The sequence below is a fragment of the Mauremys mutica genome, chromosome 17, assembly GCF_020497125.1.
Source record: "Mauremys mutica isolate MM-2020 ecotype Southern chromosome 17, ASM2049712v1, whole genome shotgun sequence".
In the NCBI taxonomy this organism is placed as follows: domain Eukaryota; kingdom Metazoa; phylum Chordata; order Testudines; family Geoemydidae; genus Mauremys; species Mauremys mutica.
The window spans coordinates 9123804-9151580 of record NC_059088.1 but is presented as its reverse complement, the minus strand read 5'-3'; the positions used below and the strand labels follow the sequence as shown (position 1 = coordinate 9151580).

Sequence of the window (27777 nt, the reverse complement as noted above, 5' to 3'; positions counted from 1 at the left end):
ATGTTTCATACCTGGTTCAAAGCTTACCCAGCATTGCTGCTTATAGCTTGGCTGCTCCTGTCCCCGCAGCACAGAGAGACCAACACCCAAAGGGAAAGTTTCTTTCCCCATTTCAAAAAGTTCTACCTTCCCACTGGCTCTTTTGGTCAGGTGCCCACTTCCTTTTCTTTACCTGGGGGACTTTTTAACCCTTTACAGGTAAAGCAAGTAGAGACCAGCTACCAAGAGGGATTTTACAGCTAACTGGCTGGCTGGGTGTCCATCAAAGGGAGCTGCTCGCCCCCAACTTTACTTATCACAACTCGCCCCTACGTTTGGGGGACCTGGGAACAGAGTGTTTAAGGGGGAGGTTTCTCCATAACAACACCAGCCAGCCACAGGGACGTGAGCTAACCCCGGCTTTGGGATATTGTAGGACGGGAACGTCTGCAGATGTCTGACCACAAGCCGGCCATGGCAAGGAATTGACGTGTCTGAGAATAAGCTGAGATCAGTAACATCCTAACCTACAGGAGAAGGGACCTCGACATCGGCAGGGTGAGGAGATACAGATAAGGCGCAGGGGAGAAGCCCCTACTGAATAGGCATTAGGCACAGTGGCGTCAGCGTAACATTATACAAGTTGCACCCCAGCCTGTGGGCAGGAGGCGAGCGAGACGCAGTGTTTGGGGGGTGCACGGATCACGGCCCCAGGTGAGGAGGAGGAAGGTGCTGGTGAGGAGGAAGATAATGTCTAACATTTCCGGTTGTTCCGCAAGGGGCGGTGCGAGAACGGGCAGTTCAGATGGACATTCTGTATTACCGCTGTCCCCCTTCCTGGGCTGGAGCCTTTGGGACTCTGCTAAATGTGCTGATCAACCATTAGAAACACAGAAGTTTCCTACAGTGCAAGGGCTGCAACCAGCCCCCTCCGGGTTCCCAACTGAACAGCAATTTTAATAACACTGGGACGGATCTAGGAATTAGAGGCTGTCAGACCTCCCAGCGAGCACTGGGACTTCGTAAGTAATCAATAGAATTAACGTACGATTCCGAGCTCGGGCTGCAAAGCGCAGGAATCAGGTGCTGCGGGGGCCGTGCCGGGCGGGGGTCAGGCGAGCAGCTTCACCAGCAGCAGCCCAGTCAGGCCAGGCAGGTAGAGGGCGAAAGAGAATCTCCCCAGAGCTGGGCTGGCCCCACTGGGGGGTGTTTTCTCCGCAGGTTTGGAGGTCGCTTTGGTGAACGTGAACGTGGAGAGTGCAGAAAACAGGCCCATTCCCATTTTAATCACTTTTGTGGACGCAGTAGCGCAGCCTTTTGCAGCAAATGATGAAGTAGCTGAACCTGATGGAGAAAATGAGCCTGTTATTAGGTGGGGGCAGCTCTGGTTCCTTCTCTGCCCCAGAACCTCTGTCTCCACCATCCAGCGGTTCCCACCTCTGCCTCCCGTTCCCACCCCCCGGTGCTCTCCCTGCTCTCGCTGTAACCGGCCACGGCAGGGCGGGCGTCTGGTCCCCTCCTGCCTCCCCCGCGCCCCTTTCTGCAGCTCCACACGAGACTGAAGCTGGAGTTTGGAACCAGCTGATCGCCAGGGGCTGGTCCTTCTCCAGCGCCCGGCACCCCCGGGGAACATGCTCAGGCCAGGGTCGACAGAGTCTTCCTAAAAGTGGGGGGGCCATGAGGCCCTGCCCCCTCCATGGTCCCGCCCCACCTCTTCTCTTCCCCTTGGGGCCCTGCCCTCCAGCCAAGCCGGAAGCCGTTGCAGGGCTGGGGACCCTGGGCATCTCCACCTGCCCAGGGTGGGGGGACTGAGAACAGCCCGTGGCCCGAGTCCCTGCCCTCTGGGTCCCCTGCCCAGGGCAGATGGAGACTGCACAGCACCCCACAGCTGCTCAGGCTCCTTGGGCCGTATCATAAACAGATAGTTAAGGGTTAAGGTCTCTTTTACCTGTAAAGGGTTAACAAGCTCAGTGAACCTGGCTAACACCTGACCAGAGGACCCATCAGGGGACAAGATACTTTAAAAATCTCGGTGGAGGGAAGTCTTTGTTTGTGCTTTTTGTGTTGTTGTCCGTTCTCTCTTGGGATTAAGAGAAGCCAGACGTATTTACAGGCTCTCCAAGCTTCCTGAAATACTCACTATATTGAATAGAAGAGACTATTAGTTAAAAAGCGGATTAGTCTTTTGGTTGCTTTCTGTATTTGCAAATGTGTGTTTGCTGGAAGATTATTTTATTTCTGTTTGCTGTTACTTGTGCTTATGCTAGAAGGGGGGGGAGTCCCTTTAGTTTTTATAAGCTAAACCCTGTATATTTTCCATCCTGGTGTTACATAGTTAGGGCAGTTCTACACTAAGAGCGGGGGTCGAACTAGGGTACGCAAGTTCAGCTACGTGAATAGCGTAGATGAATTCGAAGTACCCTAGTTCGAACTACTCACGCGTCCAGACGCCGCGGAATCGAAGTCCGCAGCTCCAAGGTCGACTCCGCCACCGCCTTTTGCAGTGGTGGAGTACCGGAGTCGACCCCGGCGCTTCCAGAGTTCGAACTATCGCGTCCAGATTAGACGCGATAGTTCGAACTCCGAGAAGTCGAACTCACCACGTCGACCCGGCTGGTAAGTGTAGACTAGCCCTTGATTTTATGAAAAGAAAGAAAAGAAAAGAAAAACTTTTTCTTTTTAAGAACCTGATTGATTTTTCCCTTGTTTGAGACCCCAGAGGATTAGTCTGACTCACCAGGGATAGGTGGGGGGAAGAGAGAAGTGGGGGGAAGGTGAATCCCTCTTTCTTTTAGATTCAAGGAGGTTGAATCAAGGTCGTCTGACCAAGGGAGGGAAAGTCTGGGAGGGGGGAAGGTGGGGGAATGGTTTATTTCCCTTTGTGTTAAGACTCAAGGGGTTTGGGTCTTGGGTTCCCCAGGGAAGGTTTGCGGGGAATGGAAAGTGACCAAACCACTATATTATTGGTTGGTGGCAGCACTATCAGATCTAAGCTAGGATTTAAGCTTAGAAGGGTACATGCAGGTCCCCACCTTTTGGACGCTAAAGTTCAAAGTGGGGAACAAACCTATGACAGGCCGGGCTCCAGTTTCCAGCCTGGCCGGGCGGCAGGACCTCCGGGAGAAGAGGAGGGGAAGGGGGCCAGGCCCGTGGTGAAAAGTGAATGGCCCAGGCCCAGCTTTCACCATCCCCTGCAGCCTCGACCGGGTTCAGTTCAGTTATTTTATAAACACCCCAAAGCGCTGGGAGTCCTGGACACACACTGAGAACAGGAGCTTCCGCACTGAGCAATAGCTTAGCTCCATCTTAAAACATACAGGGGGTGGGGTCTAGTGGTTAGAGCAGCATGGCTGGGAGCCAGGACTCCTGGGTTCTCTCCCCAGCTCTGCATCATTGACATGACAACCCTTCCCATGGCAAGTACTGTGTTGTCATAACTCCAGGAGCAGGGCGGCATCGCTGGGAGGGGGGAGCTGGTCTGGAAGGGAAAACTTCCAAATTCCTCACTCCTTCCCTCTGGCCAAAACCCCTCTTGGTGGCTCCCAACCGCCCAAGGGCTCAGCACAGCCTGCGGGTCTGGGAGACTCTAAGGGCCTGTCTACACTACAGCTTGGCTCAGTATGTCACTCAGGGGTGTGAAGAAGCCACGTCCTTCAGCGATGTAAGTTACGCCATCCGGTGCCCACTTCCCACTGACGTCCCCACTGCCGCTCGCGGAGGTGGATTTATTGTGCGGACAGCCGAGCTCTCTCCCGTCAGCACAGAGCGTCTTCACCAGATGTGGTACAATGGCGCAGTGTAGACTGGCCCTAGGTTTCAACCGCCCTTTGGGGAGTTCCTGAGGCGTGAGATTCCCAGGGCAGCTCCCGCACTGCGGCCAGCTGGCAGCATTTACCTCTCCGTACCGTCCCAGCGAAATCGATGCAATAGGTCTCGTCCCCCATACAAGGGGCGATGTGGCTGTCACAGGTATCGGCGCTCAGAGACCAGCAGGTTGGGCACTGCAGCCCATTCTTGGTGGTGCTCCCCTTGGGCACTGAGAACCGAGAGAGAGAGACTTGATTACCGGGTGGGTTAAACCTCGCTCAAACTGTATGTTGCACCCACTGCCCTGCATTGCCTGAGCATTTAAAGGTCCCTACCCCCAGCCCGACAGCATCCGTCTGTCATACAGCAACCTCTGACCCTGGCAGCCGATCAGTTCCAGAATTTCTGGGCATTTTCTAGGCACCCAGGGCCAGAAGCCTGCCGTCTTTGGGAGAAATCAGACCCCCCTCTCCCGCCCACCCAGGCACACACCCTGACATCTGATCAGCCCAGCCACCTCTGCGATTGTCTCAGATCAAACCCCTGGTCAATGGCCCCACTGACACCCCATCTCCGCTCTCCCCAGCGTCCCCGGGGGTGTAACACAGTGACACCCAGAATGACCCATCTCCCAGACAGAAAGGAGGATAGTGGCGGGGGGAGGTGGAAGGAGGGTGAAGGGGGCATATACACAGATCTGATATGGGCGGGGGGAAGAGGGGAAGGGGGGCATGGTGGGTTCTCTGAATCCATGGCAAGGAAGAGAAGAGTGCAATAAAAAATGTTGTCCCCAATGAATTCCATGAACTTGTTGGACAATCTGCCCGGCTGTGTTATTTTCCAACCGATCTCTGGGTGGCTGAAGTCCCCCATCACCACACGTCCCTAGACAGCTGCAGCGGCACAGCAGCCAGCAAACAGAGCTGTAAACAGGGGAGTTTCACTGGGAGTTTGCGGGGGAGACTTAGACCTAGGCAGAGGAACTGACAGGCTAGTGAAGGGAGGGGTGGTGGTCTGCCAGTGTTCTGGTGCCTGTTGGGGCTTTGTTTTGGTTTGTGTTTCCTGGACTAACAGGTTTTAGGTGGGAAGGCTATGACCGATACAGAGGCAGCAGTGAAAGACACAATGAGGATGACTGGATGTGGAAGCTGCAGCAAGTACATGATCCTGGAGGTGGTACCTGAAAAGAGTTTCGTCTGCATGAAGTGCCGCCTGATAGAGCTGATGGAAGAAAAGATCCGAGGACTGGAGATGCAGGTGGAAACTCTGGTTGAGTTTAGAAGGGGGTTCGAGCGGATGATGGAGCAAAGACATGAGGAGGCTGAAGGGATAATCTCAGACTTGCAGATGGAAGCAGGACCAAAGAATTCTGAGGGGAGACTGCTGGGTGAGGAAAGTGGACAGTGGAAGCATGTGACTAAGAGAACCAGGCAGAGGAAAAGATGGGCCAGTGAAGGAGCAATAGAGCTCAGGAACAGGTTTGCAGAGTTGGAAAATGAAGAAGGGGCACAGCAGGTGGTCGCTGAAGGTGAGAGGGCAAGGAAAGAGAGAAGAGCAGCTAGTCCTATAGGAAGAGGGGAAGAGTCAATGGAGACAACACCAAATATGAGCCCCAGGAGGATACGGGATGGGTTGCGGAGGATTGCAAGGGACAATAGCAATCAAGAGGACTTGCAGACAGTGGGAGCAGGGCATAGACCGGAGAATCACACTCACCAGGAAAAGGCAGGTCTACATGATTGGGGACTCCTTACTGAGAAGAATAGACAGGCCGGTAACTAGAGCTGATCCGGAGAACAGAAGGGTGTGCTGTCTGACGGGTGCTAAGATACGGGATGTGGACCTGAGGCTGAAAAGGATCCTAACGGGAGCGGGAAAGAATCCGCTGATTGTCCTTTATGTGGGAACAAATGATACGGCTAGATTCTCGCTGGAACGTATTCAAGGGAGACTATGCCAGGCTGGGGAAGATGCTTAAGGAAATTGAGGATCAGGTGATCTTAGTGGGATTCTGCCTGTTCCTAGAGAAGGGCAACAAAGGTGTGACAAGATTATGGCGATCAACAGATGGCTCAGGCAGTGGTGGGGCTTTGGGATGTACGGCCACTGGGAGGCATTCATGGACAGAGGACTGTTCTCTCGGGATGGACTTCACCTGAGTAAGGAGGGAAATAGGCTTCTAGGATGGAGGCTGGCCCAACTGATTAAGAGAGCTTTAAACTAGGAATTTGGGGGAGATGGTTGGGAGATGTCCAGGTAATCTCCACGCCGGAATACAACATTGAGAGGGAAGAAAACAAAGTAAGAGAGGATACAGCCGTGGGCAGGGGAATGGACATAAGGAGGAAGGGTTGTGTAGATACCAGTGTAATAGGTGAGGCTGGTGGTAGAATGTCTGTGCCTAACCCCCAGGTAAAGAATGTCAGTGAAGCCAAAGGGCAAAAATTAAGCTGTCTGTACACTAATGCGAGGAGCCTAGGAAACAAAATGGAGGAACTAGAGCTACTGGTGCAGGAAGTGAAACCGGATATTATAGGGATAACAGAAACATGGTGGAATAGTAGATCATGACTGGAGTACAGGTACTGAAGGCTATGTGCTGTTTAGGAAAGACAGAAATAAAGGCAAAGGTGGTGGAGTAGCACTGTATATCAATGATGAGGTTAACTGTAAAGAAATAAGAAGGGATGGAATGGATAAGACAGAGTCTGTCTGAGCAAAAATCACATTGGGAAAGAAAGCTACTAGAGCCTCCCCTGAGATAGTGCTTGGGGTGTGCCACAGACCGCCGGGATCTGATCTGGATATGGATAGAGACCTCTTTACTGTTTTTAATGAAGTAAACACTAATGGGAATTGTGTGATCATGGGAGACTTTAACTTCCCAGATATAGACTGGAGGACAAGTGCTAGTAACAATAATAGGGCTCAGATTTTTCTGGATGCGATAGCTGATGGATTCCTTCACCAAGTAGTTGAAGAACCAACAAGAGGGGATGCCATTTTAGATTTGGTTTTGGTGAGTAGTGAGGACCTCATAGAAGACATGGTTGCAGGGGACAACCTTGGTCCGAGTGATCATGAGCTAATTCATTTCAAACTAGATGGAAGGATAAACAAAAATAGATCTGGGACTAGGGTGTTTGATTTCAAAAGGGCTAACTTTAAAGAATTAAGGAAATTAGTTAGGCAAGTGGATTGGACTGAAGAACTTGTGGATCTAAAGGCAGAGGAGGCCTGGAATTACTTCAAGTCAAAGTTGCAGAAACTATCAGAAGCCTGCATCCCAAGAAAGGGGAAAAAAAATCATAGGCAGGAGTTGTAGACCAAGCTGGATGAACAAGCACCTCAGAGAGGTGATTAAGAAAAAGCAGAAAGCCTACAAGGAGTGGAAGATGGGAGGGATTAGCAAGGAAAGCTACCTTATTGAGGTCAGAACACGTAGGGATGAAGTGAGAAAGGCTAAAAGCCATGTAGATTTGGACCTTGCAAAGGGAATTAAAACCAATAGTAAAAGTTTCTATAGGCATATAAATAAGAAGAAAACAAAGAAAGAAGAAGTGGGACCGCTAAACACTGAGGATGGAGTGGAGGTTAAGGATAATCTAGGCATGGCCCAATATCTAAACAAATACTTTGCCTCAGTCTTTAATAAGGCTAATGAGGAGTTTAGGGATAATGGACGGATGACAATTGGGAATGAGGATATGAAGGTAGATATTACCACATCTGAGGTAGAAGCCAAACTCAAACAGCTAAATGGGACTAAATCGGAGGGCCCAGATAATCTTCATCCAAGAATATTAAAGGAACTGGCACATGAAATTGCAAGCCCATTAGCAAGAATTTTTAATAAATCGGTAAACTCAGGGGTTTTACCGTACGACTGGGGAATTGCTAACATAGTTCCTATTTTTAAGAAAGGAAAAAAAAGTGATCCGAGTAACTATAGGCCTGTTAGTTTGACATCTGTAGTATGTAAGGTCTTGGAAAAAATTTTGAAGGAGAACGTAGTCAAGGACATTGAGGTCAATGGTAATTGGGACAAAATACAACATGGTTTCACAAAAGGTAGATCGTGCCAAACCAACCTGATCTCCTTCTTTGAGACGGTAACAGACTTTTTAGACAAAGGAAATGCAGTGGATCTAATTTACCTTGATTTCAGTAAGACATTTGACACGGTTCCACATGGGGAATTATTAGTTAAATTGGAAAAGATGAGGATCAATATGAAAATTGAAAGGTGGATAAGGAACTGGTTAAAGGGGAGACTACAATGGGTCATACTGAAAGGTGAACTGTCAGGCTGGAAGGAGGTTACTAGTGGAGTTCCTCAGGGATCAGTTTTGGGACCAATCTTATTTAACCTTTTTATTACTGACCTTGACACAAAAAGTGGGAATGTGCTAATAAAGTTTGCGGATGACACAAAGCTGGGAGGTATTGCTAACACAGAGAAGGACCGGGATATCATACAGGAAGATCTGGATGACCTTGTAAACTGGAGTAATAGTAATAGGGTTTCTTCAGCCTCAGAAACCATCCTGACATTATAATCAAAGAGGCTGATAAAGGAGGTGCTGTTGTCATCATGAACAGGTCTGACTACCAAAAGGAGGCCGCCAGACAACTCTCCAATACCAAATTTTACAGGCTACTTCCCTCAGATCCCACTGAAGAATACACTAAGAAACTGCACCATCTACTCAAGACACTCCCTACACTAACACCGGAACAAATCAACATACCCTTAGAGCCTCGACCAGGGTTATTCTATCTACTACCCAAGATCCACAAACCCGGAAATCCTGGACGCCCCATCATCTCGGGCATTGGCACTCTCATTGAAGGACTGTCTGGATATGTAGACTCTCTACTCAGACCCTATGCCACCAGCACTCCCAGCTATCTCCGTGACACCACTGATTTCCTGAGGAAACTACAATGCATTAGTGACCTTCCAGAAAACACCATCCTAGCCACCATGGATGTAGAGGCTCTCTACACAAACATCCCACACACTGATGGAATACAAGCTGTCAGGAACAGTATCCCTGATGATGCCACAGCACAATTGGTTGCTGAGCTCTGTGCCTTTATCCTCACACACAACTATTTCAAATTTGATGACAATATATATCTCCAGATCAGTGGCACCGCTATGGGAACCCGCATGGCCCCACAATATGCCAATATTTTTATGGCCGACCTGGAACAACGCTTCCTCAGCTCCCGTCCACTCACGCCCCTTCTCTACCTACGCTACATCGATGACATCTTCATCATCTGGACCCATGGGAAGGAGACTCTGGAAAAATTCCACCACGATTTCAACAGCTTCCACCCCACCATCAACCTCAGCCTGGACCAATCTACACGGGAGGTCCACTTCCTAGACACCACGGTGCAAATAAGTGATGGTCACATTAACACCACCCTATACCGAAAACCTACCGACCACTATGCCAACTTCATGCCTCCAGCTTCCATCCCGGACACACCACAAGATCCATTATCTACAGCCAAGCACTGAGGTACAACCGTATCTGCTCTAACCCCTCAGACAGAGACCAACAGCTACAAAATCTCCACCAAGCATTCTCAAGACTACAGTACCCACACGAGGAAATAAGGAAACAGATCAGCAGAGCCAGACGTGTACCCAGAAGCCTCCTACTGCAAGACAAACCCAAGAAAGAAACCAACAGGACTCCACTGGCCATCACATACAGTCCCCAGCTAAAACCCCTCCAACGCATCATCAGGGATCTACAACCCATCCTGGACAATGATCCCACACTTTCACAGGCCTTGGGTGGCAGGCCAGTCCTCGCCCACAGACAACCTGCCAACCTGAAGCATATTCTCACCAGCAACTGCACACCGCACCATAGTAACTCTAGCTCAGGAACCAATCCATGCAACAAACCTTGATGCCAACTCTGCCCACATATCTACACCAGCAACACCATCACAGGACCTAACCAGATCAGCCACACCATCACCGGTTCATTCACCTGCACATCCACCAATGTAATATATGCCATCATATGCCAGCAATGCCCCTCTGCTATGTACATCGGCCAAACTGGACAGTCTCTAAGGAAAAGGGTAAATGGACACAAATCAGACATTAGGAATGGCAATATACAAAAACATGTAGGAGAACACTTCAACCTCCCTGGCCACACAATAGCAGCTCTTAAGGTGGCCATCCTACAGCAAAAAAGCTTTAGGATCAGACTTCAAAGAGAAACTGCTGAGCTCCAGTTCATCTGCAAATTTGACACCATCAGCTCAGGATTAAATAAAGACTGTGAATGGCTTGCCAACTACAGAACCAGTTTCTCCTCCCTTGGTTTTCACACCTCAACTGCTAGAACAGGGTCTCATCCTCCCTGATTGAACTAACCTCGTTATCTCTAGCTTGTTTCTTGCTTGCTTATATATACCTGTCCCTGGAAATTTCCACTAATTGCATCTGAAGAAGTGGGTATTCACCCACGAAAGCTCATGCTGCAAAACGTCTGTTAGTCTATAAGGTGCCACAGGATTCTTTGCTGCTTCTACAGTAATAGGATGAAATTTAATAGTGAAAAGTGCAAGGTCATGCATTTAGGGTTTAATAACAAGTATTTTAGTTATAAATTGGGGACGCATCAGTTGGAAGTAACAGAGGAGGAGAAGGACCTCGGGGTATTGGTTGATCACAGGATGACTATGAGCCGCCAATGTGATATGGCTGTTAAAAAAGCTAATGCGGTTTTAGGATGCATCAGACGAGGTATTTCCAGCAAAGACAAGGAGGTGTTAGTACTGTTATACAAGGCACTGGTGAGACCTCATCTGGAATACTGTGTGCAGTTTTGGTCTCCCATGTTTAAGAAGGATGAATTCAAACTGGAACAGGTTCAGAGACGGGCTACTAGGATGATCCGAGGAATGGAAAACCTGCCTTATGAAAGGAGACTCAAAGAGCTTGGCTTGTTTAGCCTAACCAAAAGAAGGTTGAGAGGGGATATGATTGCTCTTTATAAATATATCAGAGGGATTAATATTAGGGAGGGAGATGAATTATTTAAGCTTAGTACCAATGTGGACACAAGAACAAATGGATATAAACTGGACACGAGGAAGTTTAGACTTGAAATTAGATGAAGGTTTCTAACCATTAGAGGAGTGAAGTTCTGGAACAGCCTTCCAAGGGGAGTAGTGGGGGCAAAAGACATATCTGGCTTTAAGACTAAGCTTGATAAGTTTATGGAGGGGATGGTATGATGGTGATAGCCTAATTTTGGCAATTAATTTGGCAATTGATCTTTGATTATCAGCAGGTAAGTATGCCCAGTGGTCTATGATGGGATGTTAGATGGGGTGGGATCTGAGTTACTGCAGAGAATTCTTTCCTGGGTGCTGGCTGGTGAGTCTTCCCCACATGCTCAGGGTTTAACTGATCGCCATATTTGGGGTCGGGAAGGAATTTTCCTCCAGGGCAGATTGGCAGAGGCCCTGGAGGTTGTTCGCCTTCCTCTGCAGCATGGGGCACAGGTCACTTGCTGGAGGATTCTCTGCAGCTTGAGGTCTTCAAACCGCAATTTGGGGACTTCAATAACTCAGACATAGGCTAGGGGTTTGTTACAGGAGTGGATGGGTGAGATTCTGTGGCCTGTGTTGTGCAGGAGGTCAGACTAGATGATCATAATGGTCCCTTCTGACCTTAAAGTCTATGAGTCTATGAGTCCTGGGCTTTGCATGATTTTGTTAATTGTTTAAAAAAAGCCTCATTCTCCTCTTCTTCCTGCCTAGCCGGTCTGTAGCCAACCCTACCATGGTGCGCCCCCCTGGTTTTTCCCCTTTTATCCCTATCCAGAGATTTCCAATGAGTCCGTCTGCTATTCACATCTCAGCCTCAGAGCAGGTGCAGACACCTTTGCTATCCAAGGCAACCCCTCCTCCCACTATCCCTGCCTGCCTGGAGCAAGCTGGGCCCTGGGTGTGGATATCCCACCCATGTGTGTTCTCCCCCCACGGCTCTGTGACGCCGGCGATGTCACAGCTGGGATCACTCACTGCTTCAAATGCTGAAAGCGACAGGAAATCACATTGTTTGGGGAAATGGCCAAATGGGTGGTTTTGAATTTTTCGCACAAGGGCCCATGGGAATAGAGTGGCCAGCAATGAACAGCCCCGGGGCTCCGAACCCGGTTTCCAGCCATCTTAGAATCATTGAATATCAGAGTTGGAAGGTACCTCAGGAGGTATCTAGTCCAACCCCCTGCTCAAAGCAGGACCAACCCCAACTAAATCATCCCAGCCAGGGCTTTGTCAAGCCGGGCCTTAAAAACCTCTAAGGAAGGAGATTCTACGACCTCCCTAGGGAACCCATTCCAGTGCTTCACCAGCCTCCAAGTGAAATAGTGTTTCCTAATATCCAACCTAAACCTCCCCCACTGCAACTTGAGAGCATTGCTGCTTGTTCTGTCATCTGCCACCACTGAGAACAGCTGAGCTCCATCCTCTTTGGAACCCCCCTTCAGGTAGTTGAAGGCTGCTATCAAATCCCCCCTCAGTCTTCTCTTCTGCAGATTAAATAACCCCAGTTCCCTCAGCCTCTCCCCATAAGTCATGTGCCCCAGTCCCCTAATCATTTTTGTTGCCCTCCACTGGACTCTCTCCAATTTGTCCACATCCTTTCTGTAGTGGGGGGCCCAAAACTGGACACAGTACTCCAGATGTGGCCTCACCAGTGCTGAGTAGAGGGGAATAATCACTTCCCTTGATCTGATGGCAATGCTCCTACTAATACAGCCCAATATGCCATTAGACTTCTTGGCAACAAGGGCACACTGCTGACTGATAGAAGGCAATCAGGTTGGTCAGGCATGACTTGCCCTTGGTCAATCCATGTTGACTGTTCCTAATCACCTTCCTCTCCTCCAAGTGCTTCAAAATGGATTCCTTTAGCATCTACTCCATGAATTTGTCGGGGACTGAAGTGAGGCTGACTGGTCTGTAGTTCCCTGGGTTCTCTTTCTTCCCTTTTTTAAAGATGGGCACTACATTTGCCTTTTTCCTGTCGTCCGGGACCTCCCCTGATCGCCACGAGTTTTCAAAGATAATGGTCAATGGCTCTGCAATCACATCTGCCAACTCTCTCAGCACCCTCAGATGCATTAGATCTGGACACATGGACTTGTGCATGTCCAGCTTTTCTAAATAGTCCTTTACCTATTCTTTCACCACTGAGGGCTGCTCACCTCCTTCCCATACTGTGCTGCTCAGTGCAGTAGTCTGGGAGCTGACCTTGTCTGTGAAGACCGAGGCAGAAAAAGCATTGAGTACTTCAGCTTTTTCCACATCCTCTGTCACTAGGTTGCCTCCCCCATTCAGTAAGGGGCCCACACTTTCCCTGACCTTCTTCTTGTTGCTAACATACCTGTAGAAACCTTTCTTGTTACCCTTCACATCCCTTGCTAGCTGCAAATCCAATTATGCTTTGCCCTTCCTGATTACACCCCTGCATGCTCGAGCAATATTTTTATATTCCTCCCTAGTCATCTGTCCAAGTTTCCACTCCTTGTAAGCTTCCTTTTTGTGTTTAAGCTCACCAAAGATTTCTCTGTTAAGCCAAGTTGGTTGCCTGCCACATTTGCTATTCTTTCTGCACATCGGGATGGTTTGTTCCTGCACCCTCAATAAGGCTTCTTTAAAATACAGCGAGGACTGGCCTGTCTCCCAACTAAAACCTCTCCAGCACATCGTCTAGGATCTACAATCTATCCTGGAGGATGATCCCTCACTCTCACAGACCTTGGGAGACAGGCCAGTCCTCGCTTACAGACAGCCCCCCAACCTGAAGCAAATACTCACCAGCAACCACACACCATAGAACAGAAACATTAACCCGGGAATCAAACCCTGCAACAAACCCTGGTGCCAACTCTGTCCACATCTCTATTCAGGGGACACCATCATAGGACCTAACCACATCAGCCACACCATCCAGGGCTTGTTCACCTGCACATCTACCATTGTGATAGATGCCATCATGTGCCAGCAATGCCCCTCTGCCATGTACATTGGCCAAACCTGGACAGTCTCTACGCAAAAGAATTATTGGATACAAATCAGACATCAAGAATTGTAACATTCAAAAATCAGTCGGAGAACACTATATATCTGAAAATGCAGAAAACATGCACATTTTTAAAATAAATGGTATTCTATTATTGTTTAACAGTGTGATTAATTGCAATTAATTTTTTAATCACTTGACAGCCCTACTTTAGATTTTAGATACTAAAGGATTGGCACCAGCATGACTATTCTAAGATCTGAGTTATATAGTGACCTGGGTATGTGGCTGGTCCTTTGGGATCAGAAGAACCCTTTTGTTTGATAAAATTGGTTTTCAATAACCACTCATCATTAAGTCTAGGGTTTTTGGTGGTGATACAAGGACTGGAGGGCCTAAGGAGGCTGCACTGCTGACTTCTTGTTAGCTGGTGTGGTGAGACAGAAGTTTACGTTGGTTGCTGGTTTGGTATATCTCATGGAAGAATAGCCACCAGTTTTGGGGTGTGTCTGCCCTTTTCCCCAGCAGCCTGTCCTGAATTTGGTATTCTCCGTTGTGACCCACCGAGGCACAGTAACAAACACCCCAGCTCACCGCTGTCTAATTGTTTGGGTGAACAAGCCCTTAAATGGGGCCAGTAAAACAGATCTATAACCTACCTTCCGGTACAGCCGAGTTACAGTTATTGTCTGTGTTGCACCATGTGGGGTTGATCCGCAGACACGTGCCATTTCCAAGAGTAAGAGTGACGGGGTCTTTTATGCCAATATTAGATTTATCTAAACAGCCACTGGCGAAGCCCGTGGTCTTTATCCCACCTGTTGTAAAGAAAGAAAACAAAGAACAGAACTGAGAGGCTGGTGGGGGAACCTCGAGGCGGAGCAGGGAGGTTATTTTACCTCCGTGTCTGGCCCTGGGGCGACGCTGCTGGGAGCCTGTGCCCGGTTCTGGGCCCCACCGTTCAGGAAGGAGGTTGGTCAGTTGGTCAGTGGCAGAGAAGAGCCGTGAGGACGATTGAAGGGTTAGAAAACCTGCCCTAGCACGAGAGACGCCAGCAGCTCGATCCGTGGAGCTGAACACAGAGACGGTTCAGGGGCGACGTGGTCCCCATCCACCAGAACCTACCCGGGGAACAAACGTTCACTGACGGGCTCCTCAGTCGGGCGGCGGAAGGTCGGACGCCGTCCCGTGGCTGGGAGTTGGAGCCGGACACACTCAGACTGGGAATAAGGGGAAGGTTTTTCACAGGGAGGGTCATTAACAACTGGGACGATCTCCCAGGGGCCGCGGTGGATTCTCCATCAGGGACAATGTGTAAACCCAGATGGGAGGTTTCTCTCCCAGCTCTGCCCTAGGGATGATCTGGGGCAGGTCTCTGGCCTGTGCTGAGCCGGGGGTCAGACGAGATGATCCCAACGGTCCCTTGTGGCCCTGGGGTCTAGGACTCGGTGGCCGTGTCTGCACTGCAGAGTGAACCCGGGTTAGCCATGCCCTGGGGTGAGCGTCCGCACTGCGAAGCCTCCCGGGGGTTAGATCCACCCAGACACCACCCGGCCGGTGCTGCACTAACCCCGGGGCAGCGCTAGGCCTTTGCGGGCATGTCCCAAGGCTCCTAGCGCTGCCCTGAGCTGGGCCGTTCTCTGCCGCGAGTCTCTGCGACGGCGTCTCTGCCTGAGAGCCGGGTAGAGCCGGAGCCGGCTGCAGGGAATGTGGGGTTCGAAACGTCACCAAGGGCTGTGTAAACCGGCAGGTGATTTCAGTGCAGCAGAAGGGAACAGGCAGGAGGGCAGGAAAACCTGGCTCTGCAGGAATTATGGGAAGGCGTTGGAGGACTATCGGCACCGTGTGAAGTAACCCAGGTTACAGCCGCGTCCCCACTGCAGAGTTGGGGGGTTCCAGCCCAAGTTTAAGCAGAATCAGGGTCTAAGCTGCACCCTGAACTGCATCAGCCGGGCTGAGCTCAAAGCTCGTATCCACGGAGGTTAAAGGGGTTTGTGGGGGGGTAGTAGGGGATGGCGGGGGTTAGGGTTAAACCCTGGGTCACAGCCCACATTAACTCTGCAGTGAAGCCGTATCTTGAGTGGGGGGAAGTTTTAATCAACCCAGTTGTCACTGTACTGGGAAAATTTCCTGTGTGTGGTCGGGGGGTGGGGGGGAAAAGCAGGAGAGAGAGAGAAAGAGAGAGATAGGGAGAGATGCATGTATGGGAGATTAGATAGATAGATAATGACAGACCACGTTAAAGCTGATGCTGTGCTATGCATCCTTCTTACAGGATAAATGGAAAGAACCTTAAATCTATTTAATTCAATGGAAGGATGAACAAAGCCAGGTCTGTAACTCAGATTTTCAATTTCAAAGGGCAAACGCTGAGAAATGATGGGAACTAGTGAAATCCGCCAGCCTGAAGAGCTCAGGCTGTTGAACGTGAAGAAGGTTTGGAATCTCTTTAAGTCAAAGGGGCAAAAACCATCTTGAATTTGCATCCCAAGCAAGGTTAAAAATGTGTTATGCAGGGCTCCAGCCCTGAGCAGGAGACTAGCAGCTCAGAAAGGACATTGGGTGTCCAGCAGTGTACAAGGGATCTCGGCACCAATTTCCTGTTTTTAACATGATTCAGAACGGCCATTTTCACTTTGCTTTTTGACGTCTGTTGTGGAGAAGGAAACTCAGTGAATAAAAATAAATAAATAAAGCACAAGGGTTGAAATCCTGGCTGCCCTGAAGTCAATAGGAGATTTGCAACTGACTCCAGAAGGCAGGAAACACCGTAATGTTTCCTGAACAAATCAAGCATCGAGCCCAAACTGAGTGCTCTGTGCTGGGTGACCGTGTTCACTAATGGACCGTGTTGGGGTTGGGCTTAGCAATGAGGTGAGGCTGGTGACAGACTGCAGGGTAGGATGTGCCTGAGTTGACCTCAATGTAACCTACCCAGTGTAATTTCTTCTGCCACCGCAAAACAGACACCTGTAGCCTTGTCTACTATGCAGGTCCTTTGAGCAGCACGGCAGGCGTCTGCTGAACCAGAGCAGGTTTTGCATGTCAGGGTTGATGCTGGAGAAAGAACAAGAACAAGTGTTTCCTTCTTACTGGGGCATAACAGTGTCACCTCCCTAAGCCCCAGTCTTTGCTCCAAACTAGCCGTGGGGTTAATGGACCCAATTTCCTCGGCGACACTCAGCAATTGCACACTTTCAGCCCCTGGGCCAGCTTTTCCCAAGCTCCACCCACAAAATAAGCCCCGCCCACCTCAGATATGGCTCCTGTTGTGCAGGTATTCACAGTACTGGAGAGTCGCTCGCTTCGCAGCCTGTGTTGGCTGAGTCCATTGCACGGCCTGGGGCTCCTGCCAGCCCCCCCGTGGCACTCACAGACTCCTCGCATGCCCCTCCAATCCCCTTCCACTGCAGGGATGCCTGGCTAGCTCCCCCCACACACACATCCTACCTCATGCCAGGGGCTCTGTGTGCCCCCCAATCCCCATCCCCCAGACCAGGACCCCCCATTCTCCCCCCACCATGCCGCAGCTGCTGTGTACCCCCCCATTCTCCCTCCCCATCATCACTTGTCTTTCTGTCTGGTAGATCAGCTGCTCGGGGTGTAACATGTTAAGCTCCATGGGGACGCTGGGCTGGACTGATGAGCTGGAAGGTGTCACTGTCACCACCAACCGGCTCTGTGACCTACACATAGTCACAGAGGGGGCTGAAAGTGGCTGGGTTGGCCAGACCCAGTGGCTCTGTGTGTCCCCGATTTCCCTCTTCCAGTTCTCTCACTTTCCCTAAAATCAATAGGGTTCTGCCCAATGATGCCGGATTATTGGAATTGGTCGGATGCAGGATTCAGATGTTGCCTGTTGCACAGAAGCAGAGAAATGCCATTGAGGTGAAAGCGGCCAGGCTCTCCGGGCTGCCAGCCGGCCGGCAGAGGGGTCTGACGGAAAGGGTTGGGGTGCAGAGGCCAGTGTCTTGGCCCCTCGCCATGTGGGGACTGATCTCTGCCCTTTAGTCCTTATGTACAGCACCCTGCACACAAGCTCTGTAAGTGCAGCAGCTTCGCACCTTTTCTTTTAGAGAGATTTAGATTTTCAGGCTTTGATGCTGATCTAGTCTGAGCTTCTGCATTGCCCAAGACAGAGAACCTCCTCCAGCCATTCTGCCATGCAGCCCACATCTGATGGCTGAGCTAGAGCCGATCTTTTAGAAGAATGTCCAATCTCAATGTACAGAGACCAAGGGATGGAGAACCCGCCCACCCCACCCCCTTCTTGAAAAGCTTTTGCCAGGGTTTATTCCAGCTGGGGTTTGTTTATATTCAAGTCCCAGCCATTGGAGCTCATTCTGCCTCTGTTTCCTAGGTTGGAGAGCCCCCTGCTACCGGAAACTGCCGGCCTGATTCCAGGTTACACTCACTCCCCAAGCAGTGTCATTTGTTCCCATATTAAGTCTCCTTTCTGCTGCCAAAGCCGGGCAGAGGGGCCTTTGTGGGAATAAGAATTCAGGGCAGTGTCCAGTAACGGTGTCCCAGGCCTGGGCGACACTAAACAGTTAGGGTGATATGGCTGTGGCACTCGGGGGTGGGGTTAAAATCCACACACTGAGCATCACAGCTAGACCGGTGTAACCCCTGGAGTAGATGCAGGTCGACAGGCGAATGCTTCCCTGGGCTCGGCTTCCGTCACTCGGGGAGGTGAGTTCCTAGAAGGATGGAAAACCCCTGTCCATTGGGACTGGCGACACCTCCACTCCGGGGCTCTGCCGGCCCAGCTACAGCACTGTGGGTAAGTGGCCATAGTGTAGACAGGGCCCTGTACCCCACCCAGAGCTAATCCCCCCTCCCTGCACATGCTGGATGTTCCCCTGACTGGGGATCCATGGGGTGTAAAGTGTCCAAGTCCAGGGGGGGTTACCTGGCCACAGCAGCGAGTGACTCACCTTGTGCACTCGTTGTAGCTAGGAGAGAAGGGAGGAGGCAGAGGATGAAGGAAACCATCCTGGTGCTGGGAGGCCCACGGGGCCGGGCTCGGAGCTGAACGGCGCTTCTCAGGACTGACACAGCGAGCGCTGCCGGGGGGGAGGAGGAGAGAGTCATGACTGAAACGAGGAAGGAAAGGGAGTAACAGCCAAGATTCGGGGCAGGGTGGAGCACCAGGCCACAGAGCTGCACAAATAACAGATCTTTGGTTCACTGGCAGTTTTAAAAGATCGGGGAGGGGGGTGGGAATTGTTTTGAGTTGGCCCAATTTCCTGTCCAACTGAAAAGCCAAATAAAAAATGGTTGTGTTTCATTTTCAAGCATTTAATATTTTAAAATTGGTTTAAAATAAAAATTGCCGTCAATTTTGAAACAAAAGGACCATTTGAGTAGAAAACCCCCAAACCATTTAATTCTGGAAATGTCCAGACAGAACGTTTCCTTTTTTTTTCAGGATGTTTTGTCTAGGGATTTCTTTTGTACTGAAGCAATGCAGCTAAATTGACACAAATTCGCAAAGTGTTTCAGTGGCCCCGAACCTGCATTTTTCAGTGGAGAAAAGTTTTGGTTAGAGAATTTCCCCCAGCTCCCCATGGCTCAGACATGCCCAGCAGTAGCAGACCGGGGGCTCCGGGACATCCGGAGACGGGCGCTCGGTAGGGCAATCCCTGTAAAAGTCATTGCTCCGGACGGAATCATGGTGACCAGCAAAGCGGAAACGTCAAATGGAGCCAGTGAGAGTCACGGGGACACGACCTGCCCCTGCCTCACGGCTTGTTACACCAAATAGATTGAATGTAGAAGGAAACGGTTAAACAGCAAGTCAGCCTATAGCCTGGGTACTTACTGCCAGACGGCCAGGGCCCCAGCCAGCCTATGGGTCCATTGACTTCAACAATTACCCTGGTGTAAACAGGCTGGGGATCCGTCCCCATTGACTCCAATGGCGCTACGACTGATTGACACCAGCTGGGGATCGGGCCCAGTTTTCACTCCCTCGTCCGTATTTGCTCCAGGTCTGCACCGTCCCTTCTGACATGGGGCGACCAGCACGGCCTGCGGGGCGCCAGGGTCAGAGCATCCTGCTGGTCTGCAGAGGGGCACTGCAGTGTTTTCACGCTTTTACAATTTACGCTCAGGTACGGGAGAAAATCCTTGGAAATATTCATTTTTAGGAGGGGGTTAGTGAGATTTGACCTTTTAATGAAAGGGGTTTGCAGGTTGTTGAAGCTGGGGAACCACTGTCCTAGGGGGACACTCAGATCCCTTCCCTGGATCAACCCGGTTCAGTTAGAACCCGTGAGGTCTAGGAATGCGTCACACTCCCTTCCCCACACACCCAGTGCACGTTACTTTACATTGATCAAAACTTAACTTCTTCTGCCATCACGTTGCCCATTGACCCAGCCCTGTTAGATCTCGCTGAAGTTCCTGACTAACCTCAATAAGTTTGACTCATCCGCAAATGTCACCACCTCCTCGCTCACCCCCCGTCAGATCATTTGAGTCACTTGAACACTGGGTCTAGCACAGAACTTGGAGGCCTCCACTTTTAAGCTTTTGCCATCACACAAAATTCCCATGAATTCCGGTTCTGTTTTCTAGAGACACAAGGTGGGGGAAGAGACGAGCGTCCAAGCGGCACCGAGCTCTTCTGCGGGTCAGCGGAGCTCCAGAGCTTGTGTCTCTCCCCAGCAGAAGCTGGTCCACTAAAAGCTCTTCCCTCACCCACCTTGTCTGTCTAGTATCCTGGGACCCACACGGCTACAACAACACTAGAAACTCCTGTTCTCTGGCTGTTGTCCTGTTTCTGCTCCATGACACTCCCTTGCCTCCCGCCCCAGGTCTGAGTGCTAATCAGGATATTATCCACATAAGAAATCACACTATTTCCCTCAGGCATCCCATGCCACATCCTGACCACCTACAATGGAGGCCATTACTTCCTAATTCTTAGCCACTAGCGGGGCCATTGGTGGGGTAGCCCTCCCTTTAGGGAAAAGTGGGATCCAGGGAGGCCTGGGGGATTAGCAGGGCGGCCTGGCACCGGCAGCAGAGAGCGACCTACACCCAGCCTGCTCTGCCCCGCCCCACCAGCTCCCAGCGTCGCTCAGGGGAGGGGGCAGAAGCCGGAAATAGGTGGGGCGGTGGTTTGGGGGAAGGGGTGGAATGGGGGAGGGGCAGAGCAGGGGCAGGAAGAGGCAGGGTGGGGCAGGTGTTGTAACCTATAGGATTAGCTTGCTTGCATATGCATATTATATATATAAATATATAAATAAATGGTTCAATTCTTTGTTTTATTGTAATAGGTTTATATGTAGTGTGGCTGTAACACAAGGAACCTACAGGCTATACCCTGTATGCTGAGCTAAGACAAAGTTAGCGTATCTACATCTGGGACCTTTCATCTAGATAGTTAGATAATGGGCAGAATGGCATAGAGGGTTTTGTACCCTCAAACTTAACAGGTACACCACAAGGGAAAAACAAAATAACCGGGTAAACAAAAACAACACATAAAAATAATCTAATGTCATAAACAGGGATGTACATGGTCATCAATACATACAAACATGCCTGCCTATGGAGTAAGTGACCCTAACAAGTTTGTGGTGTGATACAGGAGGGCCCGGGAGCAGTGGTAGAGTGGTCAAGGGGAAGTATATAAGCCCACAGCTGATTAAGGCGTAGTTCGCTGTAGACTGGGGAGGGGGGCTACAGGTTAATTGGAGCACCTGCCGTCAATTAAGGCCCTGTCAGTAATCTTATAAAACCTCCTGCTTCAAGCAGTCAGAGAGGAGGAAGGAGAGAGGACTGAAGCTTGGAGGTGGCCTGTGAGACTTGGAAGGTCAAAGAACCGAAGGAAGAGAGATCCCGTCTCCAGCGTTTAAGGACAGAAAGTAGCCCACCCAAGGGGGAAGAGGCTAAGAACCTGCAGGGGTTGAGGCTCAGCGTGAGGAGCAAACCCAGACCCAGACCCAGACCCCTCCCCTGCTTCCCTCCTTTACCACCTTCACAGGCCACTAGTGCGGCCCTTGGTGCCCCAAGAGCAGGGGCAAGGGGTGACCTCTTCGCCCCCCTGCCAAGAAAAGCACAGGGCCCACCATACTGACATCGGCCATCTTGTTACCGTGGGTAAAAAAAGAAAGATTGGGCATAAAAAAAGGGCTCAGGTACCTGTGCCCACCTTGCTAAAGCGAGAGCCTGTATTTGTTTTTCTTAAGCCTCCTAAGCTCCAAGGAGAGTAGGCTAAGCTTGGTTTCCCTAAACTTTTCTGTTCTTAGTTTTATTAGGTTTTAATTTTAAGTTTGTTAGTTAAGTAAACTTTAAGTTAGCTTTGGTAGCTCTTAGCTCCAGCTTCTTCTAAGCTCTGTGCCTCTCACTCAAGAGCTGAGGAACCTGAAACGCCAGAGGTGAGGCCGGTCCTGTGTCTCTCACCACCGGGTTATCGAGGACGGGTGCGAGTATATTAACCAAAGCTTTGTAACACATAATACCATATGTATCTTTTAAATAGCAGGAATGCAATTGTAACTTTGTAACTCTAATTATTTTAGCATTTAATTATTACTTCATTTATCTTAATAAGTCTTATCTTCTGATCAGATTGTTTGGTGAGCCTATAACCCATACTATCCAAATTAACAGCATTAACCTCCTAAACCAGGCAATGGTGTGCAGTGGGGGCAGGGCCTGGGGCAGAAGGAGGGTTGTCCAAGGCCCTGTACACCCCCCCCCCGGGATGGCCCTGGGTGGAGGTCATCTAATTAAGGGAGCAAAAATCCAGAAGCCTCCAAGTCTTGCCATCACTTTAAAGGACCAGCCATAGAGCAGCGTTATTAGGGCTTGTCTGTTCTGCCAAAACGCCTCAACTCAACACTTCATCAGTAGTTTCTTTCAGATTGACTTCTGCGTCCTTGGGACATCTTTATCTTCTGGGGTGGGGGGCACTAGAATTTCTGTGTCAGTTCTAACACATTCTATTTTATTTTCTCCTTCCAAATCCATCAAGTCAAATTGCCCTTGTATTGTTCCTCTTTTTAACACAATACACAGCAATGCTAGCAACAAGACAGACAACACAAACCATAAAATACAAAACACAATCTTTGTTGCAACAGTAAATCCAGGGTATTCTGGGTTTCTCTTAGCCTGGCGCCTGCTTTTCCTAAAGTTCTGAAAGAAAACCAGAACATTTTTCTAGACCCCATCGTGGGGAGGGATACCAGATTATTGCTTAAAATACCCCTGCCTTTTACACATCTTTTTGCATATTTCATGAGAAAATACACATTTTCTTCTTTCTAAGTTTAACTTCCATAACATTGTATTAGCAGTGACAATCTTTACATAAAGTATAACTTTGTGCTTACAGAGTTTTCAGGTACCCTTATTAAAGTCTGGTTATTCAGGTAAGGCATAGTGTCTCTAACATTGCTTTTCTTGTGCACCTCATCCCTGCTGTATTAACTTTTTGGCCTTTTCCCTGCAGCTCTTTGCTGCTACCTATTACAAAGAAAAAGGTTCAGAATCTTTCCCCATTCTCCTGGTTTTGACTGTTCCTGCCACAGCCACGTCTTCTGGTCCTCATTTTAAAAGCTATTAAACTTCATGAAAAAATGGACGTATCCACAGGGTTAAATAATAAAGCCAAACCGCACTCGCTGCCTGTGACTGGCTAAAATGTCAACTTGAAATGGGAGATTCAAATGGATTTTTAGTGGCTTTTTTTTTTTTTTCAAACACCCAAACCACTTCATCTTAAACCTACAAAATACAGTTTTCTGAGTCAGGAGTGTTTGTTTAGGTTTTTAAAACTTTACATATTTACACACACACGTGCACACACACACACATTCTCTTTTGCTTAACATCCCTTGCAGTGCTCTAATTATTTTTTTACAGCTGTACACAGATTCCATTCCCTTTTATACATTTGAGGCACTTAGGTTCCAATGGAAACCCCTTATGTTCTTTTAGTGATTTTTGACTAATTTGTCCATATTCAAATGAATTAAATCAGATGGTCTTTCTGCCTGCAGCAGTTGTTTACAACTGATTATTTACAGAAAGTCCCATTTTCCTTCAGAATGGCTGCAAAGAAACCAAGAATTCTCTTCCTCTTTAACATTTCCATGACAGTTTAATTTTTTTCTAACCTCCAGGTATCTGCTCTCCCCAGTGCCTGCACTTATCCTGAGATTCCTTCAGTACAGCTCTAACCTCATTTCTATCAGTTTGCTTTTGCAATTCAAATACTTCCCGCTGCAGCCCATCTCTCTCGCTCGCTATCAGACACTTGCTTCTGTGCGGTCTGAGTCCATGTGGTAGCTCTGGGGTATCTCATTTGACTTGCAAGCTGGCTTCAACTTTTTCTGACTCTTTCACCCTCTCTTTCAACTGGGAGGATAACACTGTCATCCACACTGACCCAGGTTTCCCATTGCTTACATAGCTGCAGGAATGCTCCGGGGCTGTTAAAGGTTCCAAGCTTCCAAAAATCATTACCCTGCCCCTGTACAAAATCAGTCACACTCTTTCCCAATGCCATGTCTAACTTTTCCATCTTTCCAGATGTTCCCTTCTCTTCGGATACAATTTCTCACCCAAGCAGGTCACTGGCCTGAGCTCTTGAAACCAATGACTTGCAAACTATGACCCGGGAACTGTAGGGAGCGACCCCAACCCACTGACCTCTATTTTCTATTACAATAAAACTGTTTATGCCAGCCATCTCCTTCCTCTCAACCATCCCTGCTGGGCCCTCCAAATCTGTTACTGGCAGTTCCCCCGAAGCCAAAGCTCTCTGCGAGTCAGTATCAGGACAGGCCAGGGGAGACACAGGACCTTTGTCTGCTGTATAGCTGGCACAAACCAATCAAAGCCACGTGCTGCCACTTCAAGCCAGTATTTTATTAATTCGCTGCACTCCCAATGGAATGCCTCTATTTATCTAGTCTCAAGCACACACCAACACAATCGGTTCTACTGCACCCTAATCTGCAAAATATCCCTCAGCAGTTTGGAGTGGTCTTTGGGTGATTCACCTGCAGATTTCCAGTGGCCAGCCTTCCCTCTGTGTCTGGAGATCATCTTAATGTGTCCACAATGTGATCTGCTGACCGAGTCCCACAACGCCCCTTTTATACCCCAAAATTGCAAAGACATCTAATCAAACAGCATCAATTGCTGAAAAAAGCAAGTTTTACAGAGAATGTCAAAACAGGATGCGGTTTTGTGGTTTCCAGCAATTAGTCCTGATGCCTGTTTCTGAGAAGCCCACCCTGCCCTCCCGCTCCCCCTTCACTCCCCCCCAGCACTCCTGCTCTTCCTTTCCCGCTCATTTCCCCCCCACACACACACACACGCACACCCCTGCCAGTGTCCTCCTTTTGAGGAACCTGAAATATGGCAACCCCACCTGAGAAGGAGCCCAGAGGGCAGAGCCAGGGAGCTGAAGCTGCAGCGGTGCAGACCAGCCGCGCTGATGGGGAGCCAGAGGCCACCAGTGACACCAGCGCCACGTGCGTGGAGTGCTGGGAAGAGCCAAGGAGGACCGTGGGCTGCGGGCCTAGCGCAGGGAGACATCATCAAGCTGCTGTTGAGAAAATACAATATGTGATCGTGCAATCAATGCGCCAGGGATTGAATTAAGCTTGCACTGGCAACGTGTGTTCGGGCATTTCCTAACTTCTTAGTGCCTGAGTGTGCAACCTCTATGGTGTGCTTGGAATGTAGATTTATAAATTTTCTCACACACACACACACACACACACACACACACACACAGAGCCAAGCAAATTCTTATGGGGCTAATGCATCTGACAGCGCCCCCGTCTCATGCGGACGGGCTCAGCAACGGGCAATGTGAACATAACACACCAAAGTTCAGATCCTGATTTATTCAGTGAATTTGCTAATGCACAGAGAGATTCCAGCCAGCCGTGAGGCACTGGGACAGACACACCCATACGCTGGGCAGACCTTTGGCTACACAGTGGCCCCTTTGCATCGTCCGGCAGCGTGCGGGGGGGGGGGGGAATTGGAAGGGGTGTATCTGAGAATTCAGGCCTTTATTTTCCTCCATAATGAAGTGTCTCAGATGATTAAAGCTGAAAACAGCTCTTAAAAATCCAAATCTAATGCTCATGTTTGCTAATTCATAGAATCATAAAATATCAGGGTTGGAAGGGACCTCAAGAGGTCGTCTAGTCCAACCCCCTGCTCAAAGCAGGACCAATCCCCAGACAGATTTATGCCCCTGATCCCTAAATGGCCTTCTCAAAGATTGAACGCACAACCCTGGGTTTAGCAGGCCAATGCTCAAACCACTGAGTTATCCCTCCTCCTATACCAACAAATTGGTTGAAACTATAGTAAAGAATAGAATTATCAGACACATAGATGGACACGATTTGATGGGGAAGAGACAACATGACTTTTGTAAAGAGAAATCATACCTCACCAATATATTAGAATACATATTGGAAGGGGTCAACAAACATGCGGACAAGGGTGATCCAGTGAATATAGTGCACTTAGATGTTCAGAAAGCCTCTGACAAGGTCTGTGTAGCGAGTCGGTGTGGCTCCCCTCGTGCCCAGCAGAAGGAGCTCCCTTCCAAACACCCAAGTGGGCGGAGCCACCACCACCTGTCCCCGCTCCCCGGAAGTCAAGGGGCGGGACAGGAAGTAGAAAAGCCGGCAGCAAGAGCTCAGTCGGAGCCCAGCCACCGCCGCGAGCAGACGTGCCGACGGGGGCTCCAGACTGGGAACCCTCTAGGACCCGAAGCGGCTATCCTGACTGGCCAGACCTTCCTCGCGCCCGGTACGACGAGGAACCAGTGGAGCTTCCCCGGGAACGGTACCCTGAGGAGCCGCTGGAACTCCCTCACGCCAGCTACGAAGAGGAGCAGCCGCCACCGCCGCTTCCGCCCTGCTGTTATCCGGAGGAGCCGCCTGAGCACGCCTGGCCGGACTTCCAGCAGGAATTGCCGGACCTGCCCCCAAGCCCTGGTCCCGAGGAGCCCATGCAGCTCGACTGGCCGGGGTCCAGTGCCACGGAGGAGGTAGGCCCGGAGGGGGAGATGGAGTGTAGCCCGGGGGTAGCCGACCCCTGTCCGGCTGAGGGCACCGACGTGCCCATGTCAGTGTGTTGCGGCCAGGATCCCCACTGACTGCAGCGGATCCACGCAGCTGCTAGGGCCCCGGGCTGGGACACAGTGGAGTGGGTGGGCCTGTGTCCCCCCTGCCACCCCACCCACGGGTGGCAGTCTCCCCCTCCACTCCAACGCTCAGGCTTAGAAGCCTGAACTTAACTGTTTGTCTGCTCAGCCCTGCCTGAGGGTCTGAGCCCTGTGTCTATTGCTGCCCCGCCCTGAGCTAGGGCTTGTTCTTTATAGAGACTGATTGCTACTCAGCCCCCTGCTCCAGAGGGCCTGAGTTCCTACTTTGAACTGCTATTGCCCAGCCCCTGCTCCAGAGGGCCGGGCCCTACTTTGAACTTCTGTTTGCCCAGCCCCTGCTCCAGAGGGCCTGGGCCTACTTTGAACGGCTATTGCTCAGCCCCTGCGCCAGAGGGCCTGGGCCTACGTTGAGACTGATTGCTGCTCAGCCCCCCTGATCCAGAGGGCCTGAACTCCTTGAGACTGATTGATGCTCAGCCCCCTGCTTCCTAGGGCCTGGAGCGTAGAAACTGATCTAACCCTGTTTTCTTGTCACTCAACCAGTTAGAGGGGACAAGGAGCGAGTCGGTGTGGCTCCCCTCCCGCCAGCAGGAGGGTTGAGCCCCGACGCCGCCCGTTTACAGGGGGGTATGGGACTTTGTGGCGGGGGAGGGCAGTTGCAGATACACTGCAGGGGGGCTCTGTCCTCCTGCCTGCGGTCCTGCAGAACATCCACAAGGCGCCAGAGTGTGTCCGTTTGCTCCCTCATTAG

At 50.2% G+C, this 27777-nt stretch overlaps 1 protein-coding gene across 1 annotated transcript; it reads right to left on the bottom strand.

Annotated features, from left to right (window-relative positions):
* Window positions 1-320: 320 nt before the first annotated feature.
* LOC123351801 (phospholipase A2 inhibitor and Ly6/PLAUR domain-containing protein-like) lies at window positions 321-18949 on the bottom strand. The gene is made up of 5 exons (XM_044991444.1): window positions 18802-18949; window positions 16799-16921; window positions 14524-14682; window positions 3875-4015; window positions 321-1323 (listed from the first exon to the last, which is right to left on the bottom strand). Exons 1-5 carry the CDS (start codon window positions 18857-18859, stop codon window positions 1091-1093), a joined length of 714 nt encoding a protein of 237 aa, XP_044847379.1. The 5' UTR covers window positions 18860-18949; the 3' UTR covers window positions 321-1090.
* Between the last annotated feature and the right edge of the window lie 8828 nt (window positions 18950-27777).

Bases quoted from the DNA above. Each gene is read 5' to 3' on its own strand.
- LOC123351801 (XM_044991444.1), bottom strand. From the start codon at position 18,859: ATGGTTTCCTTCATCCTCTGCCTCCTCCCTTCTCTCCTAGCTACAACG. The intron at 14,683-16,798 runs GTAGGTTACATT...TCTTTACAACAG, and splicing joins GGCAGAAGAAATTACACTGG to GTGGGATAAAGACCACGGGC. The intron at 4,016-14,523 runs GTAGGTTATAGA...CTCGGTTCTCAG, and splicing joins TAACTCGGCTGTACCGGAAG to TGCCCAAGGGGAGCACCACC.